Below are 24935 nucleotides of genomic sequence, written 5' to 3'. Positions count from 1 at the left end.
AGCAATCATCTGTGTATTTTCCAATGTGGCAGAAATTTGGCAGACTACAAGAAATACTTGTTTTCAGTGCCACATTTGTAAGTTCAGTGTAAAGTATTCTAAGAGTTACACTTTGACAGATGTTGGGGAATTTGTATTTGTAAAAAAAATGGAGTCTTGAGTATCATTTTTAAAGGCAGTCTTGGAAGAATCCCACTAAAAAGCACATTTTAAAAACTCTCCACTATATATTTTAAGTAACTTTAGACGGAAACACAGTTTTTATTACAAAAATTGTTCTATGTATCTTTTTTTTTGGTAGTTTTTGAACTTCTAGAGGACTAAACAAGCACTTTAATGGTTAGTTCCTTTCTTTGGGAAACCAGCATTTATATTATGGGCCTGTATAAAATCACATAACTGTACATAGAAAAATTAGCTTTTATGGGAGTTAACGCCTCTTTTGTGTTGACCTTACAGACTGGTAAAATATTAGTGAGTTTGGTAGGCAGACTTCTAAAATGATCTAAATAATCTCACCTGCTGGTATTCAAGCGCTGCTGTAATTGTCTCCCCAAGGGTGGCCTGGACCTAATGACTTGTCCCAAGCAATAGAATAAGAAAAGGTTGATGAGCTACCATTTCTGCAATTAGGTCAAAAGATTGTGAGTTCTGTCTGGTTAGCAAACTCTCTCTATTGCATTACCTTGCACCTGTTGGTAGCTGTCAATCAGAAAAGGCTCACTTGGCAAGGAAATGAGGATGGTCTTTAGCCAACAAGTACTGGGGAACTGAAAGCCTCAGTCCCACAAGAAACTAAAGGCCAAAACTACTGTTTAAGCTTGGGAGTTGATCCATCCCCAGTTGAACTTTCAGATGAAACCTCATCTCTGGCCAACAGATTGCAGCCTTATGAGAGAGACCCTGAAGTGGGACCCAATTTCTTGGCCAACAAAATCTTTGAAATAATAAATGTCTTGTTTTAAGACATTAAGTTTTGGTTTAATTGGTTATGTAGCAATAAATAACTAATACAGGGAGCAATGAAAATGCCTTTAAGGAGGGAAATTTTATTTAGAAATTTGGGATATGATTTTTATTTTTGTACAACATTCTAAGCAGAAGCTATAGGAAGTTGTAGCTTAGCTGAAATGCTAGCTGAAGTTTAGCTGAAATGAAAGATTCTTAACAAGTATCCATTTGTAGAAGCTCAAGTTTTAGAATCAATAAAAAGGGAGTTCTTTGGTTTAGAAGGAGGAAGTTTCCATTCAAGGTATTAATCTTGATTTCTGTAACCTGGGTATGATCATTCAATTGAGAGCTTCATGGTCTTCTAATGCCATGGTGTACACCAATAATAAATAATTTAAAAAAACTTAACTTAGAAACTAGTTTATGTCATTTATTTTTTAAGATTTTATTTATTTATTTTTAGAGAGAGGGGAAGGGAGGGAGAAAGAGAAACATCAATGTGTGCCTCTCATGTGCCTCTTACTGGGGACCTGGCTGGCAACCCAGGCTTGAGCTCTGACTGGGAATCAAACAGGTGACCCTTTAGTTTGCAGGCTGGCACTCAATCCACTGAACCACAACAACCAGGGCAGTTCATGTCATTTATTAAATACAGTAATGTTATTACATAGGTTACACGTAAAACAAAACAAATTATTTTTTCTGAGTTCCAGACATGTCCATCCAGCTGGCTGCTAGACACACATTCCATCTGGATGTGAATTCCTAAAGGCAATGGAAAGTGAATCTGTCAAAAACTGAATTCATTTCTATCCTGCACAAATCTAATCTGCCTCCTCTAGTTTCTGTCTTTCCCAGTCCACCCCGTTACCCGAAGTACAATCCCAAATCCATCTCCAGTACTCTCTCAGGTACTAGTAACCCCATTCATTCACCACATCAAGTCCACTTAACCTCAGAGACTTTCAAATCCAGCTGTCCCTCCACAGCCCCCTTCACTACCAAAGAATGGATGTGAAGGACTTTGTCAAGTTCTATTTTTTCATGTTCTATTGACTTTAATATGCAAACTTTCTCAAGTTCTATTTTAAAAATTCTACTTTGTTTAATATACAAAAACTTTTTTCTAAAATGAGTTGCTTCTACCCTCCACTAAAGTCAAATCATAATAAATATAATATGTATGAGATGTGACTGTAAATTAAAGTATCTAAGGCAAAATTCAGTTACATTACCTTAAAGTCACATTTATATCATACAGTTAATATATCTTAGAGTAAAAATGTTTTCAGAAAAGTATTTTTGCAAACATTATCACTGATTTTCTAATTTAAATAATGTTATCTTTATTTCTGAAACACCTATTGTGAATACCGCCTAACACTTTAGTTTGAGTTTTTCATGGAGCATTTGCAAGAATGGAACTTATAATTTTAGAACAAGTTTAGATTAGGTTTCAGGAACAGTTCATTGCTTATATTTTAGGATATTTTTTAATTGTCTTAGGAATCAGGGGTGGGGAACCTCCGTCTTCCAAAAGAGATCCAAGACTTTGCTTAAGTTGATCAGGCCAATAATAAGTTCAGCAAAAGTTTAATTAGTTGGTGATGGATTGAGGCTAAGAGTGAAACTCAGCAATGGAAAATACTCTATTCTCATGTCTTTCAAAATAACTTGTTAAAATCATTGAAAATATCTTTTATATCTGTATACCTGTAATTAATTGCCTTTTTTTTTTCTCTTTTCAGCTTTTTTGGGTCAGCTTGTTTGAAAAGAGTTTCACTCCTGTATGGCTGTTTTTGAAAATAGCTGGTGCTTTTTTACTGCATATTTGTGCAATGGTGAACAGTGATTGAAAAAATTTATAAAAGCCTTTTTCACTCTTTTTTGAATTTATTAAGAAGTTTGGGGGAAGAAATTCATTTCATAATGATCTTACAGTGCAACAAGTCAATTTTCCATAAAAAGGCATGAACACATTTAATCTAGTCATTCTAGAAACACATACTGTTAATGTTTCTTAAAAACAAATCGAATGTCCATTGCACTTACTCTTCATTGAACAAATATTTACCAAGTGTCTAGTATGTGCCATGTCCAAGGTGCTGGGGATGCAGAAGTTAGTTAGATCAAGTCCCAAACCCCCACCCCACCCCTCACCCTGTGAAGCTTACATTCTAGTAGGAGGAGACAGTACAAAAGTAAATATATCAATAGCCAAGATAACTTCTGATTGTGGTACATTCTGTGAAGGAAATAGAAGTGGGGAGGAAGGAGGGAAAGGTGTTTCCTTGAGATGAGGGAGACAGGCAAAACCCCTGTGAGGAGCAGAATTGGAGCTGAGAGTTGAAGAATGAACCATGCTTGTGAGAGCCTGTGGGGAGGTGTGCCAAGCCCATGAAGTCCAAAAGTGGTGTTCATATATAATTTTCACATCAGTGGCATATCAAATTAACTTTTATGAAGCTATAGAACATTTCAGATGGTTGTAATTATTCAACATGGTGTGTCCTCATATATAAGAACATAAATTAATTTTTTATTTAGTCTAATTTTTGTTCTTTATTTAAGCCCAGAATCTTCAGATAATAGCCTCAAGTATACTGGAAACATATGCAAGTTGAAGTAAAAGATTAAAGCTAAACACATACATGTTTCAAAGGACTCATTTAATATAATCAATAATACAAATAATGAATTGTGTTGAATATGAGAATGGAGTATGAAGTAGCAAATTCTAGGAACAAAAATGAATCATTTAAATTAAACTTTTATTTGAAGATAAGCTTGTACCAACTAATTTTTCAGGAAGTTAAGTAGTTTAAAATAATGACTATTAACAGTAAACATATTCAGTTATATGATATTTATAATCCTCTAAAACCTAACATAATGGTCATAGAGCTTTATTCTAGACAATTTACTTCTTTTTGCATATGCCTCTTAGGTTATGAAAAGTACAACTGTAGTTCATCAAAATGTGCCCCAAGGCGCAACACCATTTTACTCAGTCATTAGAAAGTTTAGCATAATTGCTTAGCATAATCCAAAGAAAATATGAGTACTGACATCAGGGACTCTCCAATTTGTTAGGCAATTGTTCCATAATTTTTGGCACCAAGATAATCCACATGTTGAAAAAGCAATTAATCATTGGTGTTAGTTATCAAGCTATGATTTTAGCTATTTCCTCCCCAAACTGACCTGAAATGACAGAGTTCCTTATTTTATTTTTGTAATATTCTTATTCCTGAGATCAAAAGTTTAAGTATGCCAGTCTGGTTACAGTTGACCTAAGTTTTGTGTTATTAGTTTTCTAAAATAAGCAGAGCATAAGTTGATATTTACAAAGATGAATGGTATTACTTCCACTATTATTTGGATAAAAGGTCTAGTAACCTTTAGAAACTTACAGACTGATTACCTCAGGAGAAGTTACTTGAAGTCCTTAAATTAGCATTTTGGCCCAAAGAAGGTAAATTTAATTTGCTGTTGGTAGTTGTGTTGAAAATAGGCCAAAATGAGAGAACACACAATTAGATTTTCAATTTTCCAACTAATATTTTGCAAATACAATGACATAGACATTTCAATTACTAAACAGCGAGTAAAATAATTACCTCACCATAATTTGAACATCATCATCTTTTACTTACAAGGATAAGCAAAAATAAGAATAGTCATTTTGTGTAGTATATTTTCCTACCTTCAAAAACCACCCTCCTTCAGAACAAAAAAGCCCCCCACATTGCTCAACAATGCATGTGTCTTTGGAATTCATAGTTAAAACAATCCAGAAATATAGAAAGAAACCTTGGAACTCAGCAGTCTGTGTTCAGTTCAGTTTATTCAGCTACACATGGATACAGTGCAGACTTAGCAATATAAATGAACTCTTCTCTGCATGCATGACTTATGCATCTGTACCTCATCACTCACAGAACAGTTTTTGGAAACTCTGAGCCTCTGCAGTATGTAGCACTCCAACTCCCAAGCAGTTTCTCTGATTCATTGTAAAGTTACCATGCTTCTGCCCTTCTGTGTTTATTTTCAAGTGGCTGCACTATTGGGCAGTTTATTATTCTATTGTGCAAAGCAGTGATTTTTCAAAATCCTGAATACTAGGTAGTCATACTAATTTGTGACAACAATCTTCAGACTAGATCCTTCAAATGGAGCACTTGATGTTTGGTCTTTGAGCTTATGTTCCAAATTCAGCAACAATGGAGCATACATACAGTTTCTCTTCCCGTTGGCTCTTTGTTTTTGGCAGTGCTACTGATTTCTAAATAACAACTTGTGTGGTGGTTTGTTGTTAACCAATAAATACAACATGTAGAATGAAGTGCTCATATAAGTGGACAATGTAATCTAAAAATGGTACTAAATGCATACATTCTCAACAATATCCACGTTAATGTTGTTCAGTTGTTTGGAGCTGACTTTTCACTCCATCTTTTTCCCAGCCTGCGATTCTTGCCCCAGTTTTATTGGGATTGGGCATTGGGATTAAGTTTTTGACAACCACTGACATTTCCTGTATGTTATCACCAAAGAACTTGAGAAATTATCTCCGAAAAAAGTTGAAAATGAACAAAAAACAGACTTCACTGAGAAAATGGTCCATTCAGCTCCTGAATAGCTCAAGGCTGTAAGATAATACCTGTAGGAAAAGGTAACTCCAATTCATTCCTTTCTGAATGATGGCTGCAAATTGAAGACCGATTTCCTGAAAGCTCAGTAATATAAATTGGAGCACTTATACCTGAAGTGATCATGACAGTTCCTTAAAATTTAAAGATATGCTTTAAAAATATTTGTAAACGATCTTGCTCTTTAGTAAAGTATCTACATTAACAATAAAATACAAATGCTCCTTTCTGCCTTGGTGGGCCAATGAGTAGATGGGACGTTGATTTCTCCAATATCCATTTAACCTCTCAGTGTGTAGTAGTTATGCATTTTGGGTATTAATGACCCCACTCTCAACTCCGGGATAACCCTTCATTGGTCTAAAGCAATCAATATGTATAACCCTAGGGATGGGCTCTCAACTCACGTTAGACCAGAGTTAAGTGGGAAACTTAGTTTGATAATCTTGAGCTGCTATTTCCCCCTAACTGCCTGGTGTGGCATGCAGCTGGTTCAGCAGGATCAGCTTTAGGTTTAGGTCAACAAGTGGAGGGCAAAGCTGGGAACCATACTAGCAAGCCTAACCCAACTTCGACTAAGCCAGATTTGATTCTGGACTCCAGTTAGGTGAGCCAGCAAATTCTTATTGTGTAAGCAACTGGTTGTTACTTTTGTTATAATGGGCATTTTTCATCACACCAACATGTCTTTTTTTAAAAATAGATTTTTAGAGAGATTTGAAGTGGGGGGAAGAGAAACATGGATTTGTTGTTCCACTTATTTATGCATTCATTGTTTGACACTTACTTGTATGTGCCCTCAGCAGGGATTGAACCCACAACCTTGTCACATGGGGATGAAGCTCTAATCAACTGAACTGCCCGGCCAGGGCCACACTAAGATGTCTTCATCGATTAGGTCACTTATGTTAAATTGTGGATAATTGTATTCTTGGGATGAAAACTGCCAATATGTTTTCATGGTGGCTTTAATTAGTCCTTACTCTTTCATGTCAAACCTTCAATCATGTCTGTGTCAGGGAAAGCTAAACAAGCCTGTGAGTGTTCCTAACTCAATGACTCAGCATGGTGTTGGTGTTGCTGAAGGCTATGGCAGTAAATACACATTTTGGTTGTTTGTTGGGAGGAGTCATTTTTCGAGGGCAGGGCACAGAAATGGAGGCCAGGTTGAGCCATTTGAAACTGGGGTGCTTGCTTTTATTTAAAGGGATATAAAATGAGACTAAGGTGCTATTATATCATCTGTCCAAGAAAGGTTTTGGATACTAAAGGTAATTAATTGACTTCCTCATCTTGCCAAAGACCACCTCATTGCTGTATCTAATGGAAAACTTTTAGGCTTTTTTTTTGCTTTTCTTGACTTCTTGGCAGCATTTGAAGTCACTGGTTAAATACTTCTGAAAACTTTACTCTTCTGCTTCTGTGATCTCTTCCTCTGCCATTTTAAAATTTATTGTTTTCTTGATTCATCTTGGGTCCTCTTCTTACTCTTTGTTTGCCATAGGCTGACAAAGTCAGCTTTCATCTGCTTTCACCCAGCCCTCACCCCCACATCTCTTAAGAGTGCACTTAGAAACATTAATCTAGCACATTTCTGCTGTTTAAGACTTGTTAACTCCCCACTGCTGTTAAGATAGTCTGAAAAGTACAAGCAGGATCTACCCTCATCTTATCAGTCACCTCTTGCCATTCTCCACATTCTACTCAACACTCAAGTCTAACTGAATCTAGCTCCTGAAGGTTCTGAAGTTCTTGTTCTCTACCTCTGGCCTTCCACACATTGCTGTACTCTTGGCCTGTAGAAGTAATCGTCTCCCCATTATGCTTTTTCTAGCTAGTCTTCCTACGTTTCAACGTTCAGCCTAATGTCTGGCACTTCCTTCAGGAGACATAACTGGGTAATTGTTTTTCCCAAGAGTTCCCCTGCACAGTTTATTTCTCTTTCATAGCAATACACTTTTGTTTTTGTTTACTTAGTTCTGTGAGTACAGTGGTCCTGTCTATCTTGTTCCAAACATCTCCAGAAAGTACAACTGGGCCTAGTTCAATAATGGCATTTCGTGAATATATTTGAATGACTAGATATCCTGTGCTGGGTGGGCTCTGTCTGAAATGAGTTATTCGATTTTCAGGAAAATAATTTATGGTGTTACTTGGTTAATGTTTCCTAAGAAGACAAAAATACCATGTTAAATTACATATTTTTACTAACGGTCTATCAAAAGGAGGTCCTCAAATAACACTTTAATTCAACATCATTTCATTAATGTTGTTGAGATGTCCTAAGAACTGAACTCTTGCTTATATCATTTATCCTAGGTAAAACTGGTTTTGCTGCAGTTCCAAAAGACCTTCAGTGAGGATTTAATGTACAGGCAAATTGAAAAGGGGCTCTGATAATCAGTAGGGCAAGTGAGATGCTGAAATTCCTTGACTAATTTAGAAAGGCAGGATTCTTTAAAAAATAAAAAGGTTCTAGTTTCTTTTCCTTAATTCGAGAACACTAAAGGACATTAGGAAAAATAATGTAACCCCTCCCTCAAAAAAAAAGAAAGAACAATTTGATTTCAAAGACTTTTATTACAGGATGTTAATATGTTCAGCACACTTCAGAGCACCTTATACTTCTAATCAGATTTTTGGTAACTGGTTTTAAAGTGTTACTTGAGTATTTCTTTCATACTGGCTTCCAGGCAAAAGTACTACTTAGGGATTGTTTAAGAGATGTTAATTTGATTAAACAGTTTATCCTTAATAACCTGAGACATCAATCCATGGATAGCTTCTATGGTAGTTTTACAGCTGGAAAAAAAAAACCACATATCACATAATGTCATAAGACCTGAAAACTATTTCAAATACACAAGTCTCCTCTATTTCCATTCTTGCACTCCCAATGATGATTTTCAGTTCTATCCATACTCCCCAAACCATATCAATTTACAGTTTACCCTCATTATTTTTAGTCTCCTGAATATCTTTTCACCATTTCACTACTTAAGAGCATCTTTACAAGGAATAAAGTAAAATTTGATATAATGCCTAAGTTAATTTTGTTACTTATCAGCTGCTTTGGGAAAAGTTCTGTTCTACAAGGTCACTAAATTACACATAATTCATAATGATATTGATTCCAGTATTACATTAAAATCTGTTATTCCTGTCTTTATTGTTTATTACTTTGAATAATTTTTAAAACGATTTAAAAAAATCCTGTTTTTTTCCCTAAAATAATCACAAACGTCCTTCAAATAATTAGAAGTCAAAGTTAGGTTAATGGGTGGACTTACATTTTATTTTATTTTTAAAGAAGGTTTTATTTATTTTTAGAGAGAGGGGAAGGGAAGGAGAAAGAGAGTTAGAGAAACATCAATGTGTGGTTGCCTCTCATGTGGCCCCCACTGGGGACCTGGCCTGCAACCCAGGCATGTGCCCTGACTGGGAATTGAACCAGCAACCCTTTGGTTTGCAGGCCAGCACTCAATCCACTAAGCCACACCAGCCAGGACTGGACTTACATTTTAGAATTGATAAAAAATAAAAAGCAACTCCCCAAAATGCTAAGAATCCACCAATATTCAGAAAAAGATACGATTCTTATAAAGTTACCCCCAAAAGGAAAATTCTTTACTTTTAAACTACTACTTTTGTTCTTCCTACTTTTCTACTTATGTAATTGGAGGCTTTCCCACAGTGAAATTTTTGCTTCAAAAGAAATTGAAGTATAAATGTAGATAAAATTACAAATCCCAGACTTATAGAGATGAATGAGGAAAAATACACATTAGAGCAAGCACCAAAATTGAGACCTAATGTCAAAGGAAAATGTAATTTGCATCCAGGTTTCTAGCTCTATCTATACTTTCCAAAAACCCCTGGAGAACAAAGTAATGAGGTAATTCTAACTCAAGAGGGCTTCTGCTTCTAACACACTTTGTCTTCCCTTCTCCTTTATCCATCCCACCCACCAGTTCAGTTTTTCTTAAAATACATACCAAGGTTTCAGGTTTATAACATACTTTCCCCTTCCTCTCTGTCCCTAATTATCACATTAAAATTCAAATTTTTGTGAAAGTAAATGTTATTTAGTTAGTCTTCCCAACCCTGAATGTATCTGAAGGGCCACATAATTATATCCTAAGTTATCAGAGAACATATCCAAAGTTTGTTCCTAACAAATCTTGTTAGTGAAATTTGAGATAATAAATAAAAAGTCATATCAGAAGAATAACAAGGGAGATACAATCATTCCTGTACTATTTAGGGATTTAAACTTTAAAAAAATCGAAAATTTTATAAATTTTAGAAATCCCACTTTAATCCCTCCAAAAATGATTACAGTAGAATGGATTAGGACATCCCTTTGCAGAAGCTTTAAAAAATAAAAAAATTCAGTGACTGACTGGTTTCATTTGTTACACTTTCTAGCTGAACCTAGAAAAGATGACTGAGAGTTTTTCATAACATTAACTAGACTTTAAGCCTAGTTATCTAATGTCTACTAAATTGTCAAAGGTAAAATCAGCCCTTGACAACTCTTAAAGGTCCCAAGAAGTTAATACTCAGGTATCATTCTAAGTTATAAGAAAGTTAAACTTTCGAATCCTATTATTATTTGCAAATTAAAAAAAAGATTTTATTTATTTAATTTTAGAGAGAGGGGAAGGGAAGGAGAGAAACATCGATGAATGAGAAAAACATCCATTGGTTTCCTCCCACATGCCCCCCAACTGGGGACCTGTCCTGCAACCCAGGCATATGCCCTGACTGGAATCAAATCTGAGACCTTTCAGTTTGTGGATGATGTCCAACTCACTGCCACATCAGTCAGGGCTATTATTTGCAAATATTGAAACAAAAAAGAGGGGCAGGAATAGATTTGCTCTTACCTGTCTCGCGTAGCTTTGGCAAGTTTGTCTTCTGACTTTCTGTCGTGTGTTTCTAAACCCAACATGAAACTCCCTCGTCCCAACTGGGCTTCTGACTGTTCTAATTTTTCAGACAAATCAAAGACCTGGCCAGTGGTATAGTCTGCATTCTGTAGAGAAAATGTTATTGTGTCAGTATACAATACTAGCCTACCATTAGACATTTTTAATGTAAATTAGTTTTCTTCAATATAGAATATGTCATTTATAAAGAATTCCACCATGAAGTCTAAGTGAACAGTGAGTGAATTAAAAAGTCAAATGAAATTTGCAAAAACTGACTCCAAAGTTCAAGCAGTGTAACTAAATAGTTTTTCATTCTTTTATAATTTTAAGATTAGATTTGAAATTTTTCCTTTGCTGAATCCAATATTTATTATAATGAGAAACTTTCACAGATCTGAGCCCAGGTTCTGGTTCTGCTACAGATTAGTTGGGAGGCCTTGAGAGAGTATCTTTTTAAGTCCTCTTTTGAAAATGGAGGATAAAGGTGATAATTTCTACCCTAAGGCTATTGTGAAGATCAAATTAAGTAACAAATATAAAGCTCTTAGGACTGTTCATGGCACCTGGCAAAACCTTAACATTAGCTAGTTTTGTTATTTGTTCTTTTTTAAAAAATTTAATTACATTTTACTTTTATTTGGAATAACTCATTTATATAAACAAGAATATTCATTTAATATCTCTTATGCAATATATCCTATAGATGGAAAATGAAATTTTGTTATCTGCTCTTGTTGAACTTCCAGAATCAGCACTTATGACATATTTAAAAAATAACTGTTTTAGGTGTTCTGATTATAAAATGCTACTGCAGAATATCTGAAAAACAGAGTAATATAAAGGAGAAAAGAAACTCATACAATCCCTCCACCTAGCTAAAACCAGTTCTATTTTAGAGTAACACTATATGCTCACATGCATACCTACATTTGGTAAGTTGGAATACACACAGAGCAGGGAAAAGCAGGAGCAAAAGTAGGTTTACAGTTGTATGTATGGAAGACAGCAGGTTATGATTATTACAACAGCAAATAAACCTTGTGTTTTGTATTCTCAAAACTGTAAACCTATTTTTGCCTACCCCTATGTATATCATTTTGTTCTTCAACATTTCTTACTTTTCAAAAATAAAAACTTTTATAATATACATGTAATTGTAATGTTTTTAAAAAGATTTCTGTGGGACATCTTTTTGAGAATGTGTTTGAAATACAAAGCAAATTTTCATAAAGATCAGTTGTGAAGTATATATTCCACTTCTTTCCTATATCTTTAAGAGAGAAGCATGAAGATTTAACAAACAACTTGGCAACAATGTGTTATTCTATTTGCTCAGTGTATAGGACAGTGTACAAGAAATACAGTTCAATCACTAAACATGAGAAGTTATTTGCTGTCATCACAGTTACTACAGAGAGCCCTTTAAAATACTACCAGCTCAACCTCCGGTTCTCTCTCCCATTGGATCTGAACACCATGCTTGCTGGTTGCTTAAAAGGAGGAAAAGTAATACTGAAGCTGGCCTCACAGTACTTGTAGTCTGCTCTATAGCATGTGGGCTGGTTTCAAAACAAGGCAAAAAAAAAGAAAAGAAAAAGAGAAAGAAAAGAAAATGCTACTAGCTCCTCAATGATTTTACAAACTTGTATTTTTTAAACATGCAATTATATTCACTTTGGATCTAAATGGCTTAGGGCACCAACACCACCACCAACTGCCCCTCCGCCTCCCCCCCTCAATACACACATGGTTATGAGAAAACCCTAAGGTTTATAAGGGTTTCTAGACCACTTCACATTTGGAAGATTTAGTTCATGCCATGAAAATGTAGGATGGCAGAAAAAGTTATACTGTTAAAATGCAATAAAATGACATCAATTATATTTCAGACAGAGAATACATATAGGGAACTAATTTTTTAAATCAGAAAATTACTTTTTTCCCTGGTAGCTTTTAGGTTAAATGCTTTAGCTGGGAAAGGAGATGAGTTGAATATATATTTATGTATTTTTTACTTAAAATGCTGTAATGAACTATATATAAAACTGTAAGAAAGGAAGAAATATAATTTAACCTTTTCTTGGTTATTAATGTCCTCAATATATGCAGTGCTGGAATACAGGGACAGCCATAGGCTGAGTAGGTAGGTTTGCCTTTACAAAAAGGTTCAGGCTGCTCTGGTCTTAGTGTTTTCTCCCCTTGCCATCATGTGTCACTTCTGGCTGCTATGAGTGCACTTGCTCTAAGGAAACAACACATATAAAGCATTTAGCAGTGTCTGGAGAATAGGAAACTCTTAATAAATGTTTGCTGTTATGATCATTCTCCTTCCTTCTCATTTGCTACTTCTGACTGTTGAGGATTCAAAATAAGAACAGAAAACTTCTCAGAATTGTGTTTAAAGTAACAGTAAATATGTCCAAGTGAGGTCTTTCCCCCTTAATACAATGAACCAAACAACAACAACAACAACAAAATTTATTGAGGCTTTATTATATGCCAGGCACTTTGCTAACTGCTTTATATAAAGTATTTCATTGATTCTCAATGTACTTAATAATGGAGGTAGTACTATCATAGAGCCCAAGAAAGGCTCAGTCACATTAAATAATTTTCTGAAGGTCACACACAGCCAGTAAAGTGGCACAGTTGTTTGAACTGAGTTAATTTTATTCCAAATTTTGTGGTTCTAACCACTATCCTACACTGTACTGTTATGAAGTGGCCTACTTTTTAAAAAAGTTAAAACAAAATACCAACCAACCATCATAAATACTATATTCCTGCCTAAACTCTAGACAGAATACATAGAAGTTTGTTACATAAATATCCTTCTCATTATATCAGGTTTTAGTAACTTTTTTTCTTTTTGGCCTGGCATCTGCTACTTTAAGGTAATGCTATTCTGATTCCCCATCCCTTGTCCATGTACTCCTGAAACGGTTTCTTCTACCTTTCAGGTGTAAGCATGGGCATGTGACTTAAGCAAAGCTCAGACATAATAAGGCTTCACCTTGGGAAGAGAGGGACAGAGGCAGAAAGACAGAAATGGAAGGCTGTATCTTGATCTTCCCCTTTGAATGTGACACTGAGAGGCTATGAGGTCTGAAGCTAATTGCCATCTTCCCTTCACATGAAACCTGGAACTAAAGCTAAATGACATAAAATCTAAGCTGTGAGAGAAGGATCAAGACCTCATAATATTGTTTGAATGCAAACTTAGTTGAGGCTAAACTAATAAGCCTTACTCCTGAACTCTGCAGCTTAAATGATTCTCTTTAAGTCAGTCTGGTTGGGTCTCCTGTTACTTGTAACTACAGTCCTACCTGAAATACCTAGCACAACAAAAAACAGTACTTGTATTTTCTCTCTGTTTCTCTGAGGCAGGAGCAGATATCACCCTCATTGGGGCACTGTTTGCCATTTAGACTTGGTCTCAACAGCACATGATGCAGACCTCTGCTTGGACTGTTATCCTAATCAAGCTCTGGTCATGCAGAATCCGACTCCAGCCCTGATGTGTTGGTCAAGTCAGGTATAGTCATTCCACGAAAAAGAGTTTAAGTTAATAACATTTTATGTAGCACATTCCTTGGAAGCAGAATACTTACAGTAAGCAAGCTAGAGGAGCTCAGCGTATTCACCCAGTATTTATTCCATAAAAGCTCAAGCAATTTGCGATCCAAAGAGGATTTGAAATATGAGACTTCTAAGGCATAGTATCTATGAAAAAGCACAAATTAAGTAAATAGAAAATATTCAACCACATCATATAAAAGTTATACCCAAATTTAAGTTTTTAGTCCAAGAAAACAACAGGTAACCATTGTTTCTTTACTCTTCAGGGTCATGGTCTCAAAAATCTTCTGCTTGCTACACTTTCTTGTGTTGTATTTTTTCCCTCTGTAGCACCTAGAAATTCCCAAGAAGTCATCAACAACAATCTGAATTTCTGAATGACACTGAATGACACATGATATTATTTATTAGTTTTAGACAATAGCACATAAGCTCCATGAACTGCCTGCCTAGGGTCAAGTGTTTTTGTTAGGCTTTTAAAAATACTGAACATGACATGTTGGATGGATGTCCTGTTCTCCCCACTCTAATCCCCCAATTAGGAGCTACTGCTTTTTGGAAAAGTAAAGTATAAAGTAGGTCCTTAAAGCACCTAAAAGAATTATTATTACTTCCAAAGGTACCTAACTTATAATCAGTTATAGCAAGGAAATTTTGCTTAAATGTCTGAAAGACATAATTTTTTCAAGTAATAAATATTTTAAAATGTCTAGGTTCTGTACATCAATGGATACATGGAAACACAAGGGACTTCTTTATCTTAACAAGCTTACCACTTATACAGAAGATGTGATATGAATCCACAAAAAGTTAGATAACATATACTGAATGACAGTAAATGATGCTAGTACAGTGAATATATAAAATCAATCACCTTCGAACTAACTGTTAGAGATAATGAGTACTTTTACAGTTGACAGACTGCCTGAGAATCCTCAGGGAGAAAGCAGGATTAGAGTGACCCCTACAAGAGTCCATGGTGCTGGGATCTTGAGAGCAAGGAGGGGATCAGGCAGAGAACATCAGCTCACAAAAAGGATAGCCATGGACAATTCAGCGAGAGCAGAATTATGTGAGGAAAACCCAGAAAACTGTTGGGGTCTAGCTGGTACAGGATATTACATAAAAGGCTAAGAAGTTTAACCTTTATTTTTTAGGTATTTGGGACTCATGGAAGGTGTTTGAGCAAAGCAGTGACATGGCCAAAGAGGGCTTTAGAAAGCTGGCTGTAGCAGGATGTGTAGAGGAGAGAAACTGGGGGCATGGATACCACAAAGGATGCCACGCAGTAGGGCAGGAGTGAAGGGGTAAAGGATCAGGCTCAAGCGAGTGGTACAAAAGACCGTAACACACGAACAGAACAAAAATGCTTGTTGGTTAAGTTTAGGATGAATAAAAAAGACTGAGAATTTAAAGACATCAGAATAAAGTGAAGGCATTTTCACAATTAAGATTCCTGTGCATATCTGAAGATGGAAAAGACACAGCTAGTGAAATGCAGAAGGGGAACAGCATTTTTCTTCAGCACCTACTATGTACTGGGTGCTTTCCATGCATTCTCATTTATCTTCCTTCCAATCAGTTTTTTCCCATTCTACAGACAAGGAAACAGATTGAGAGTAAAGACCTTGCTTAAAGCTACATAGCAAGTAAGTGGCAGAGAAAGGATATGAAAAGTTGTATTTATTACTAAAAACCTCCTGGTTTTTAATTTTATATCCAGCGTGTAGACATTTATGAGAGTATTTAGGCAGCGAGGCCCTAGGAGTGAGGGTCAGGTGTGGAAAGGGGAGTGGCACTTCTGATCCCAGATGAAAAAGAGACCAGAGCAGCAATTCCCAACCTCTTCATCTCATGGCACACATAAAGTAGTTATTAAAATTCTACGGTACATCAAAAAATGTATTTTTTGCCAATCTGACAGAAAAATAGATATAATTTTGATTCATTCAATAGCTATTGTTGTGTTGGCTGTTGTCATTTTTTACTTGACAATCTAAGGGACAAAAGGTCAGTGCCTTTGACTAAAATAGGCAGGTACTGCATGTTTTAAAAATTCTTGCGGCACACCTGTTGAAAATTGCTGGATTAGAGGGTGAGTACAACAGATATTTAGATTTATAAAGGGTGGGAAATAAGGGCACTCAAACTTGAGGCTCTAAATATACTTTTATGTTTTAAAATATGTGGATCACCTTAATGTAATTTCTGTTTAAATCCCACAGGTTGATACGATTTTTTTTTTTTTTGAGTAGCAGAGTTGAAAACAAGAACATTCGAAACAACTTATGGAGCTAACCTTCACCTTCTGTATAAGTCAGTAACAGATCCTGCCTAGAACTGAAAATCAAAAAGCAGCACTATCAGCATGCTGTTTGAAGGTATTCGAGTAAATGCTTGAAGTAGTAACAGTAACTGTAACAGTAACTGTAACAGTTTAAGTGACTGTGTCTGGGGGATGGGAAAGGAAAGAGTATAAGACTTGTTCTTTATAGTAAGTTTCCTGGAACCATTTTACTTTTTAAACTATATGCTTGTAAAACACTGGTAACATGCAAGATAAAAGAAACTCTTATTTTCACTAAGATTCTTCAAAGTTAAAATATTAATATGTATATTAGATTCTATGTTTAAAACAGACTTTGAGTGCATTATGTTCTGGCACTTAAGGTTGAAAAGAGAAAAGAATGGTCAATATAAATACAAATAGTAGCTCATCAGCAGATACTTTATGAAATGGCCCTATATTCAACCTGCACAGAACCCTGCTCTTTCAACTTGGCGGTATTTCAAATCATTACAGATTTGAAATAAAAATAAATTAAGACACTTATTTGTCTTGTGAAAAAGGGTAAGTAAGAGTACATCTTTGAATATGCAAGCAATTCTGGATTCAAACTGCTATGCTATTAGCAATGTAGGTAGCTGGAAAGTGGCCACTCCTCTCTGGTCGGCTCCTATTTCAGTAAAACAGGAAATGTTTGTTGTCTTGTTTGGACACAGAAAGCATAGCCTGCTGCTGTCTTTTTTGTTTCAAAAGCGGCTGGTGGTGCCAAGAAAAGTAGAGTAGGTGTTAAAAGTATAAGCTTTTGACGACTGCAACTCAGTATAAATAAAAGAAAAAACTGACTTGGTTATTCTGAAAATGTAATTATCACAGCAAAGGTGCCCAGGAGCCATTCTCTCACATGGGAATGTCTTAAATTCTTCTCAATAGGGTAAATTAAGTGATTTAATCCTAAATCTTTAACTGAAAAATAAAACAGATTTTTTTCTTCAGACATATCTTAAGGATGACTGAAAACCACATACATTTAAAAACTCAAATTTAGAAATTCTGAAATTTTCTAAGGATTTTTAAAGAATTACTTTATTGTTCAATTACAGTTGTCTGCATTTTCCCCCACCACTCCTCCCACCCCAGCCAAACCCACCTCCCTCCCTTGCTTCCACCCTCCCCCTTGGTTTTGTCCATGATCCTTTACAGTAGTTCCTGAATAAGAATTTCTAAACAGAAAAATAAGAGTGGTAGTAGCACATAAGTAGTCCAGGTATTCCCTGAAGTTGGGATAGGAGGTATGGAGGAAAGGAGACACTAGATAAACATTCAAGCAACATTTTTGGGGGGTGCTAATCCTTCTATGTGCCATGATCTACTTTAAATGTTAGGATACAGCAGAAAATCAATTCTACTTTCATGAAGTTCACTTTCTAATGGAGTTGACAACAAGGAAGTAAAAAACCTATCAGTTGGTGTCAAGTGCTAAGAAAAATAAAGACGGAAAAGGAACACAGAATGACAGGAAGATGCTATTTTAGATAGGGTGAGCTTTAAAAGAATCAACTTGGTGGACAAAAGACCTAAAGGGATGAAGGGCAGAAGCAGGAACACTAGTTAGAAGGCCGGCACTGTGGTTCAGGCTTCAGATGGCTTGGGACAAGACGATAATGAAAGGTGGCAAGATACATTTAGAAGGTGGAGAAAACTGTCCTCATTGGTTTCTTTAACACTTTAAAAACTGAGATGTAACTCACATACTGTAAGATTCGTAAGATTCACTATGTTAAAGAAGTATGTAATTCAGAGGTTTTCAGTATGGTTTCTTTAACTTTTGGAGTGAAAATGTTAAGAATTTTTGCTTAGTGAAACCTGGGTACTTTTAGGTTGCAGATAGACTAGTGTTAGGCTGGTCCTGAATACAATTTTTTTCAACTGTTAATTTCTTGTATATTGGACCATATATCTTGTATATTGATAAAATATTTATGATTGTGGGAAAGAAAATTACATTAGATTAAAACAATTATTAATAAAAATACAAACATTATTCTAAATTTGTACATTGTTACTACTATTTCAAAAAGCATTATGAAAGGAATTTGGCCGAACCTTTTATTCTCATCTGTAAGGGGCTTGGTCTGTATATCTTGGGTTTCTTATGACTCTGGCATCAGATACATTTTTTCAATAAGATTTTATTTATTTATTTTTAGAGAGAGGGGAAGGAAAGGAGAAAGAGATGGAGAGAAACATCAATGTGTGCTTGCTTCTCAAGAGCCCCCCACTGGCGACCTGCCCTGCAACCCAGGCATGTGCCCTGACTGGGAATCAACCAGCAACCCCTTGGTTCACAGGCCCATGCTCAATCCACTGAGCTACACCAGCCAGGGCAGATATGTTTTTAAATTACTTACTGTTTGCAGTGTACACCAAAGTCTTCTATTTTATTAAGTGGGATAGTCTGGTACTCAGAAGGTCCTTCATCAGGAGGTTTGTAGCCCTAAACAAAAATGAAGAAAATAGAAAATTAAGCAAAGTAAATCAAAGGAAAAACAATGTTTTACACGTAGCTTTATATTTATAGAAACATTAATTTTGGGGAGCCAAATATTGAACCTAAACATTCTACAATGTATATTGTTTATATCGTCTGTCAACTCCAGGTGGGAAGGAAAACTGGATTTGCCCTATAATGACTTTTCTTGTCCTTTGGTGAGGCACACTTGTGCTAATAACCACTTTAAGTGGGGAAGGAAATAGATATACGTAGCTTGTTTCTCTAGTACCTGTTAGAATACCATGGACACACACATCCTTTTAACAAATGGAGACTGCTTTTCCAATAAAATTAACTATAGAAACACAAATGTACTGTTTTCTGCTAAGAACAACTAGTGCTAAAGACAATCTGCCTGCTATTTTAAAAATATTATTAAATTGTTTTAGGAGAAAACAAGAACTAACCATAACACATCTTTAAAAAATAAGTCAAATATTTGGAACTTAAAAAGTTATAGGGACTTATAATTTCAAAAATTACCTTTGGGTATGTCCTAAAGGCTCCAAGATTCACTTTCCCTGCAGATATTGTTCTTGTTGGGTCAATCTACAATAAAATATATTTAGTATCTGCTGATGATAAAATCTTTATATACTTCCATTTGTTTGAACATTATAAATCTAGAAATATATGTGTACATATAAGATGATAGAGATCACACAATAATTAAAATAACCAAATAGGAATAAAGAACCAAACTAAAAACCTGTAAAAGTTCAATGAAGTGCTAAGTATAGAAATGTCTCACAGTTACTTTAGAGATTAGATCTAGTTATTACACTATTTTAGAATACTATTAGAACATTCACTCCTCTTTTCCAAATTTTTTTTTTCTTTTAATAGCTGAACACTTTCTACCTTCCTCATAGTAGCCTGGATTGCATTTAGAACACTGAACATAGCAAGAGCTGCTCTAGCAATTCCTGATTTACTCAATCCATTCAACAGTGACTCAATGCCTACTGTGTGCAGGGAACTGAGACACAGGTGCCAGGGTCACCTTCACCTTACAGGGTGGAGGAAGAGACACCAAGAGGTTCAGTAATTTGTTCCAAAGTCTCAATTTCTAAGAGGTGGAATTCAGATCAAATCTAGGCAGACTGACAACAGAGCCTTGTTCTTACCACACTTGTTTTATTTTTCAATGAACACCTGTTTTAGTAATCTTTATAAAGAATTTAATTACAACTGGTTGTAAAAATACTTACCACCACTGCTACAAATGGTTCCTGAAACTGCTGATTGAGCATCTGAGTACTAACATCAATCCCAGAAAGCCAGCAGCCATAGCCAGGGTGGCTATGATACCAGCCAATTGCATTTTCAAGGCGGCCAACCTAACAAATGAAGAGGGCAAGGGAGCTTGAGGTTCTTGTTTAATCTTAGAAACACTTATGATCTGTTTATACAGCTTTATAGTAAAATAATAGTATGAGAACAGTTCATAGAACATGGTGCTTTCAAGTAAAAAAAGATGTTTCGAATAGTAACACATGCCCAAAGCACAAAATTAATAAGATATAAAGGTTATTTAGTCTCCTTCCTACCTCTTCCCCCCAATTATCCAGTTTCTCAGCCCAGATGTTACCATTATACCCAGCTATTATATAGCTATTGTCGAGATATTCTTTGCACATATGTAGATTAATAAAAACAAACATGATGGCATACCACATATAGTATTCTACACTTTGCTTCTCCACTGAAAATATTCTGGGGTTTGTTTCATATTATGTATAACTACTGGTTGGCAGCTGATTATATGGCTATACCATAATTTAGTGAATCAATTTTATACTCAGTAACTTTAGGTTACTTCTAAAGTTTTGGGTTTTAAACACACATCTGATAATGAGTGTGAGAATTTAAAAAAATTTTTGAGATATAATTGACATATAACACTATATTAGTTCAGGTATACAATGTAATGATTTGATATGTATAAATTGGGAATTGATCACAATAAATGTCAATTAACATCTATCACCACAGTTATAATTTATTTCTTGTGATAAGAACTTTTAAGATCTACTCTCTCAAGTGTGAGGATTTAATTTTTTTATTATTATTTTTTAAGATTTTATTTATTATCTTTAGAGGGGAAGGGAAAGAGAGAGGGAGAGAAACATCAATGTATGGTTGCCTCTCGTGTGCCCCCTGCAGGGAACTGTCCTGTAACCCAGGCATGTGCCCTGACTGGGAATCAAACTGCGGTTGTTTGGTTCGCAGGCCCACCCTCAATCCACTGAGCTATACCAGGTAGGGCAAGTGTGAGGATTTATTTTTTAAAATTTACGCTAATATCATATACATTTTATATAGAATTATTGAAAATAACTTAAAACATAAACTTAATGTAAAGAGGATAGCTTTAAGTTTAGAAAGTCAAAAGTCACCATGAGACTTTTACTTGCAGTAACTAAACTTTAAGAAACAACATTTTTACCTGTTTGGCGTTTTCTATGTATGCAGCCATGTACTCATATGCAGCAGCCTGAGCATTTACTCGGGTTTCAGTGCCCTCTACAGGCAAAGCAAAACTGTCCATAATGATCATGGTTTCACCATCCACCTTTCCCAGCATCAAGCCCATCACTTCCAAGTTGCCTCCTGATCTGGCGTGCATCACCATTTTCAGCAGAGCCAATGCTGAGATTTTGCAGTACTTAAAGTAATGGTGACTACAAAACAAAAGCATAATGTAACTAACTTTCTTATATAAAGTACAATTTCAAAAGAGTGTGTGTGAAGATACTGAATATTGAAGGCATTTATAATGGTGGAAGGAAGAAAAAGTGTAGAATGTGGGAAAGAAAAAAGAAGTAGAGAAGGACAGAGTTTCTGCAGGGCTATGGAAATGATAAACATGTCAGAGTCCTGCCAAATATTTCCCCTTGGGGGAAGAGAAGAGTATGAAATAGTTTTTTAGAATATATTACTTAAGTAGAAAAGAGGTAAGTACATGACCAGTTCAAAGACTTTTTCTCCTTAATTTTGGAATTGCCAACTCTGATTGTGATTCTGGTTGTACGGTTGTGCCCAACTATTCTCAGTCCTAACCTCTGGCCTCATGGTTAAGAATGTGTGTTCTGACACCTATCTGCCAAGGTTTGAATCATTGTACTGCCAGGTCCTAGCTGTGGCCTTGAAATAACCACTTAATATCTGTGCCCCAGTCTGAAAAGAGGATATTTCACAGAGTTGTTAGGAGGAAATAAACTAAATGAATATATAAAGTACTTAGCTTAGTGCCTGACACATACTCAACTTCTGTGATATCGGCCAAAATTAAAAATTTAGCCCTAATATCTTTAGTTCTACTATAATCATTCTTTTAGTTTGTAATCTGTGGATGTGAGTAAACTACTCTTGAATAAAATTACATTTTCCATCTCACTGATATAGCCTAAGACAGCTAAGATGAGTATAAGTAGAGCTACAATCACACAGTGAGGCAAGATGACAGCTTCCAAATATCTAATTGGCTGATTCAACCTAAAATGCATAGCCTGATGTAGAAGAAAGCAGACAACCAGCCAAACTAACCAGTCTGTATAGAGTGGTCAGTCAATGTCTCTGAGAAGACTTTTTAAGATGTCTGTCCACAGGTTTCAATTATAAATTGAAGACATAGAGAGTTGCTTTTGGGATGCAAGATTTAATTTTGAAATTAAAATCTTGGCTACTCCATTTATTGGGGAAAAGGAAAAAACAGTTATTATGCTCTTATTACATACATTCTAGACATCCTTTTTTATATTACTTTATCTAGTACATCCTTTTTATAGGTTACTGTATCTAATCTTCATGACATCACCCATTGGTCTTATTTCCACATCACAAATAAAAAGATAAAGATGGATAAGTAAATTACATAGGGGCAATCAACTACTTAGTGACAACAGTAAGATTTGATCTCAGGCCTGATGATTGGTCACTTGGGAGTTTTTTGCCTCTGTGATTATGAAATAAGCTCCTTATTGTATTTGCTTGTTTTCTTATTTGCAACAGAATGAAAATACAGTACTGGGTTGTCACAAAGATTAAATGACATCGAAATTTCCAGCTCAGTGCTCAGCCCATATTAGGTATTCAGTAAACATTACTGGATCTGAATACTGACTGTTAAGTTTTCCTTGCGAAAAACTGTGAGACAGATGGAGTATGGTGTTTGTATGGTGACCATGGTTCTCTTTTCTATCTCTCCATTAGACAGACTGCTTTTTACTCTCTTCCTAACAAAATCTGCTCTCAACTTGTCATCACTCCTACAGGGATTCTGCTAAGGGGCAAAAAGCCTTAATTAAGCTCTACTGATACGACTTTTAGCTTATGTGAACTGGTGGAGTAACATTTTGGGAAACTGGGGAGACCATCGTGTATTCTGAAATAACGACCAGCAATCAAAAGATTATAGATCTTTAGAAGATGGCTCATAGAGACCCTTAGGCTGCCTCAATTTCTGAAGACAGCTGCTGTCTCCACAGTCTGGGATGAGGTGAAGGTCCCAACAAGGTGTATATTGACATAAAGTTCACGGCAGTGTGTCGCATATATTACAAATACGGATGTTGAGAAGGGACAAATCACCCCAAATCACCGCTTGGCGTTTTCCTCTTCCATCCTTCGGAGACTAAGGTGTTAAACAGAAAGGGGAGACGAAGAAAGCCCCAGTGGTGGGGCTAAGGCTCTACTCGTGGGAATAAAAGATCAGAATTTTTCAAGTGCATATTCTTTCTCCTCCCTGTTCATGAAAAATCAAGGTCTCCACCCCACTCAATTCCCACTCCCTCTGGGTCTCCTAAACTCCCGCCACCCCTTCCCTCCCCTGCATCTCGCCAGGGACCTCCTCACTCCTTAGTCCAGGGCTTCGCCGCCAAGATTTCTTGCTGCTGTTTCTTGTCGTATTTGTAGATTTCATCGATGCTCTGGGCTTCCTGCATGTTGTTGGCCAATTCCCAGGTTTTCTGGGCCATACAACTCCCGGACGCCGCCATCTCCAGGAAACCGAGAAGCTGTCGCCTCCACAACCAAGATGCAACTTTACCTCGCTGAATTTCCGGGTGTGGGCTTCAGACCCAGCACCACGGGTGCAAATTCGTACTAGCCTCTCGAGGCAGCCATGACACCTGGAACCGGAGGTGAAGTTGGTGCAGACCATCGTGGATGGCGGGGCCGTTCAGAGGCTCGACCATATAAGCAGCACTTACACAATAGATAGAGACAGAGGAGTCTTCTTGTAGCGTAGGGGAGGACTTATTAGCTTGGAAAATAACATGTGTGAATTGTGACCAAAAAATGATTAAATATGAGAATGGTATAGCCTTCCGCACCGGAAGAAGGGAATATTAACTGTTTTGCCAGAATTTGGAATTGTCCTCTTTTGTTCGTACTGCGCAGGCTCAGTCTCCGCCATATTAAAATGGGTAGATCCTTAAACTGGAGTAGGGGGAAAAACTCTTTTCATGAGGTTTTTAGGCACCTTATAGGAATTAAGTTTTCTGAAAGATTAAGAAATTGGAATGCATGCGGAAAAGCTGGCATGTGAGTAGCTCTGGATGCTGGTTGAAAGATAACGTGGCATCTTCATTGACTTACTGACGAACCGCTGCTCATGCTTAGAATCCCACGGGTTTGTGCTGGTTTGGCACCACGCATTCTCCAGCTATTCGGCGAGGCCAGAGAACATGTGTATGACTTACTAGTGTTCCGAAAAAGTTCAGTGTCCAGTTCCTATGGTATTTTAAAGTTTAATATTCAGCATTGTTTCGGGAAACCACCTGTCCTCGAGACCGAATTAATCTCAACAGCCTGTTTTCTTCCAACAGTTAAATGTTAGGCATCAGGAAATGAACGGCCGAGAGGGAGAGGTGGGGCGGTCAGGGTGGTCGAAGCTTCAGTTTGCGGCTTAACTGCTGACTTTATCATAGTCTAGCAGAAGAAACAGCAAGAAGCTAGGAGCCACAGGAAAATTCCCC

The 24935-nt window shown here is 36.3% G+C and overlaps 1 protein-coding gene, 1 long non-coding RNA gene and 1 pseudogene across 4 annotated transcripts in view; 2 read left to right on the top strand and 1 right to left on the bottom strand.

The window, feature by feature from the left end:
- The window catches only part of LOC119051951 (uncharacterized), an 86402-nt gene extending 67587 nt beyond the window's left edge, over positions 1 to 18815 (top strand). For both annotated transcript variants that reach the window (XR_008390782.1, XR_005083036.2), the window contains exons 3-4: positions 16372 to 16497; positions 18611 to 18815. This is a non-coding gene — a long non-coding RNA (uncharacterized LOC119051951). The remainder of the gene's footprint in view (positions 1 to 16371; positions 16498 to 18610) is intronic.
- Positions 8164 to 24108, bottom strand: COPS5 (COP9 signalosome subunit 5). 2 transcript variants are annotated; one of them, XM_037148925.2, is made up of 8 exons: positions 23812 to 24108; positions 21404 to 21638; positions 20166 to 20294; positions 19438 to 19503; positions 18812 to 18897; positions 14149 to 14260; positions 10493 to 10641; positions 8164 to 8405 (listed from the first exon to the last, which is right to left on the bottom strand). In XM_037148925.2, exons 1-8 carry the CDS (start codon positions 23952 to 23954, stop codon positions 8321 to 8323), a joined length of 1005 nt encoding a protein of 334 aa, XP_037004820.1. In that variant the 5' UTR covers positions 23955 to 24108; the 3' UTR covers positions 8164 to 8320. The 2 variants fall into 2 exon arrangements, with proteins under 2 accessions (XP_037004820.1, XP_037004821.1); XM_037148926.2 differs by having other exon boundaries at positions 23804 to 23894.
- On the top strand, positions 11978 to 12112 carry LOC119051984 (uncharacterized; annotated as a pseudogene).
- Positions 24109 to 24935: the final 827 nt, after the last annotated feature.

The sequence above is a fragment of the Artibeus jamaicensis genome, unplaced genomic scaffold (genome assembly GCF_021234435.1).
Source record: "Artibeus jamaicensis isolate MK-2021 breed Jamaican fruit bat unplaced genomic scaffold, CSHL_Jam_final scaffold_916, whole genome shotgun sequence".
NCBI lineage: Eukaryota > Metazoa > Chordata > Mammalia > Chiroptera > Phyllostomidae > Artibeus > Artibeus jamaicensis.
This window is presented reverse-complemented; position numbering and strand designations above follow the sequence as displayed.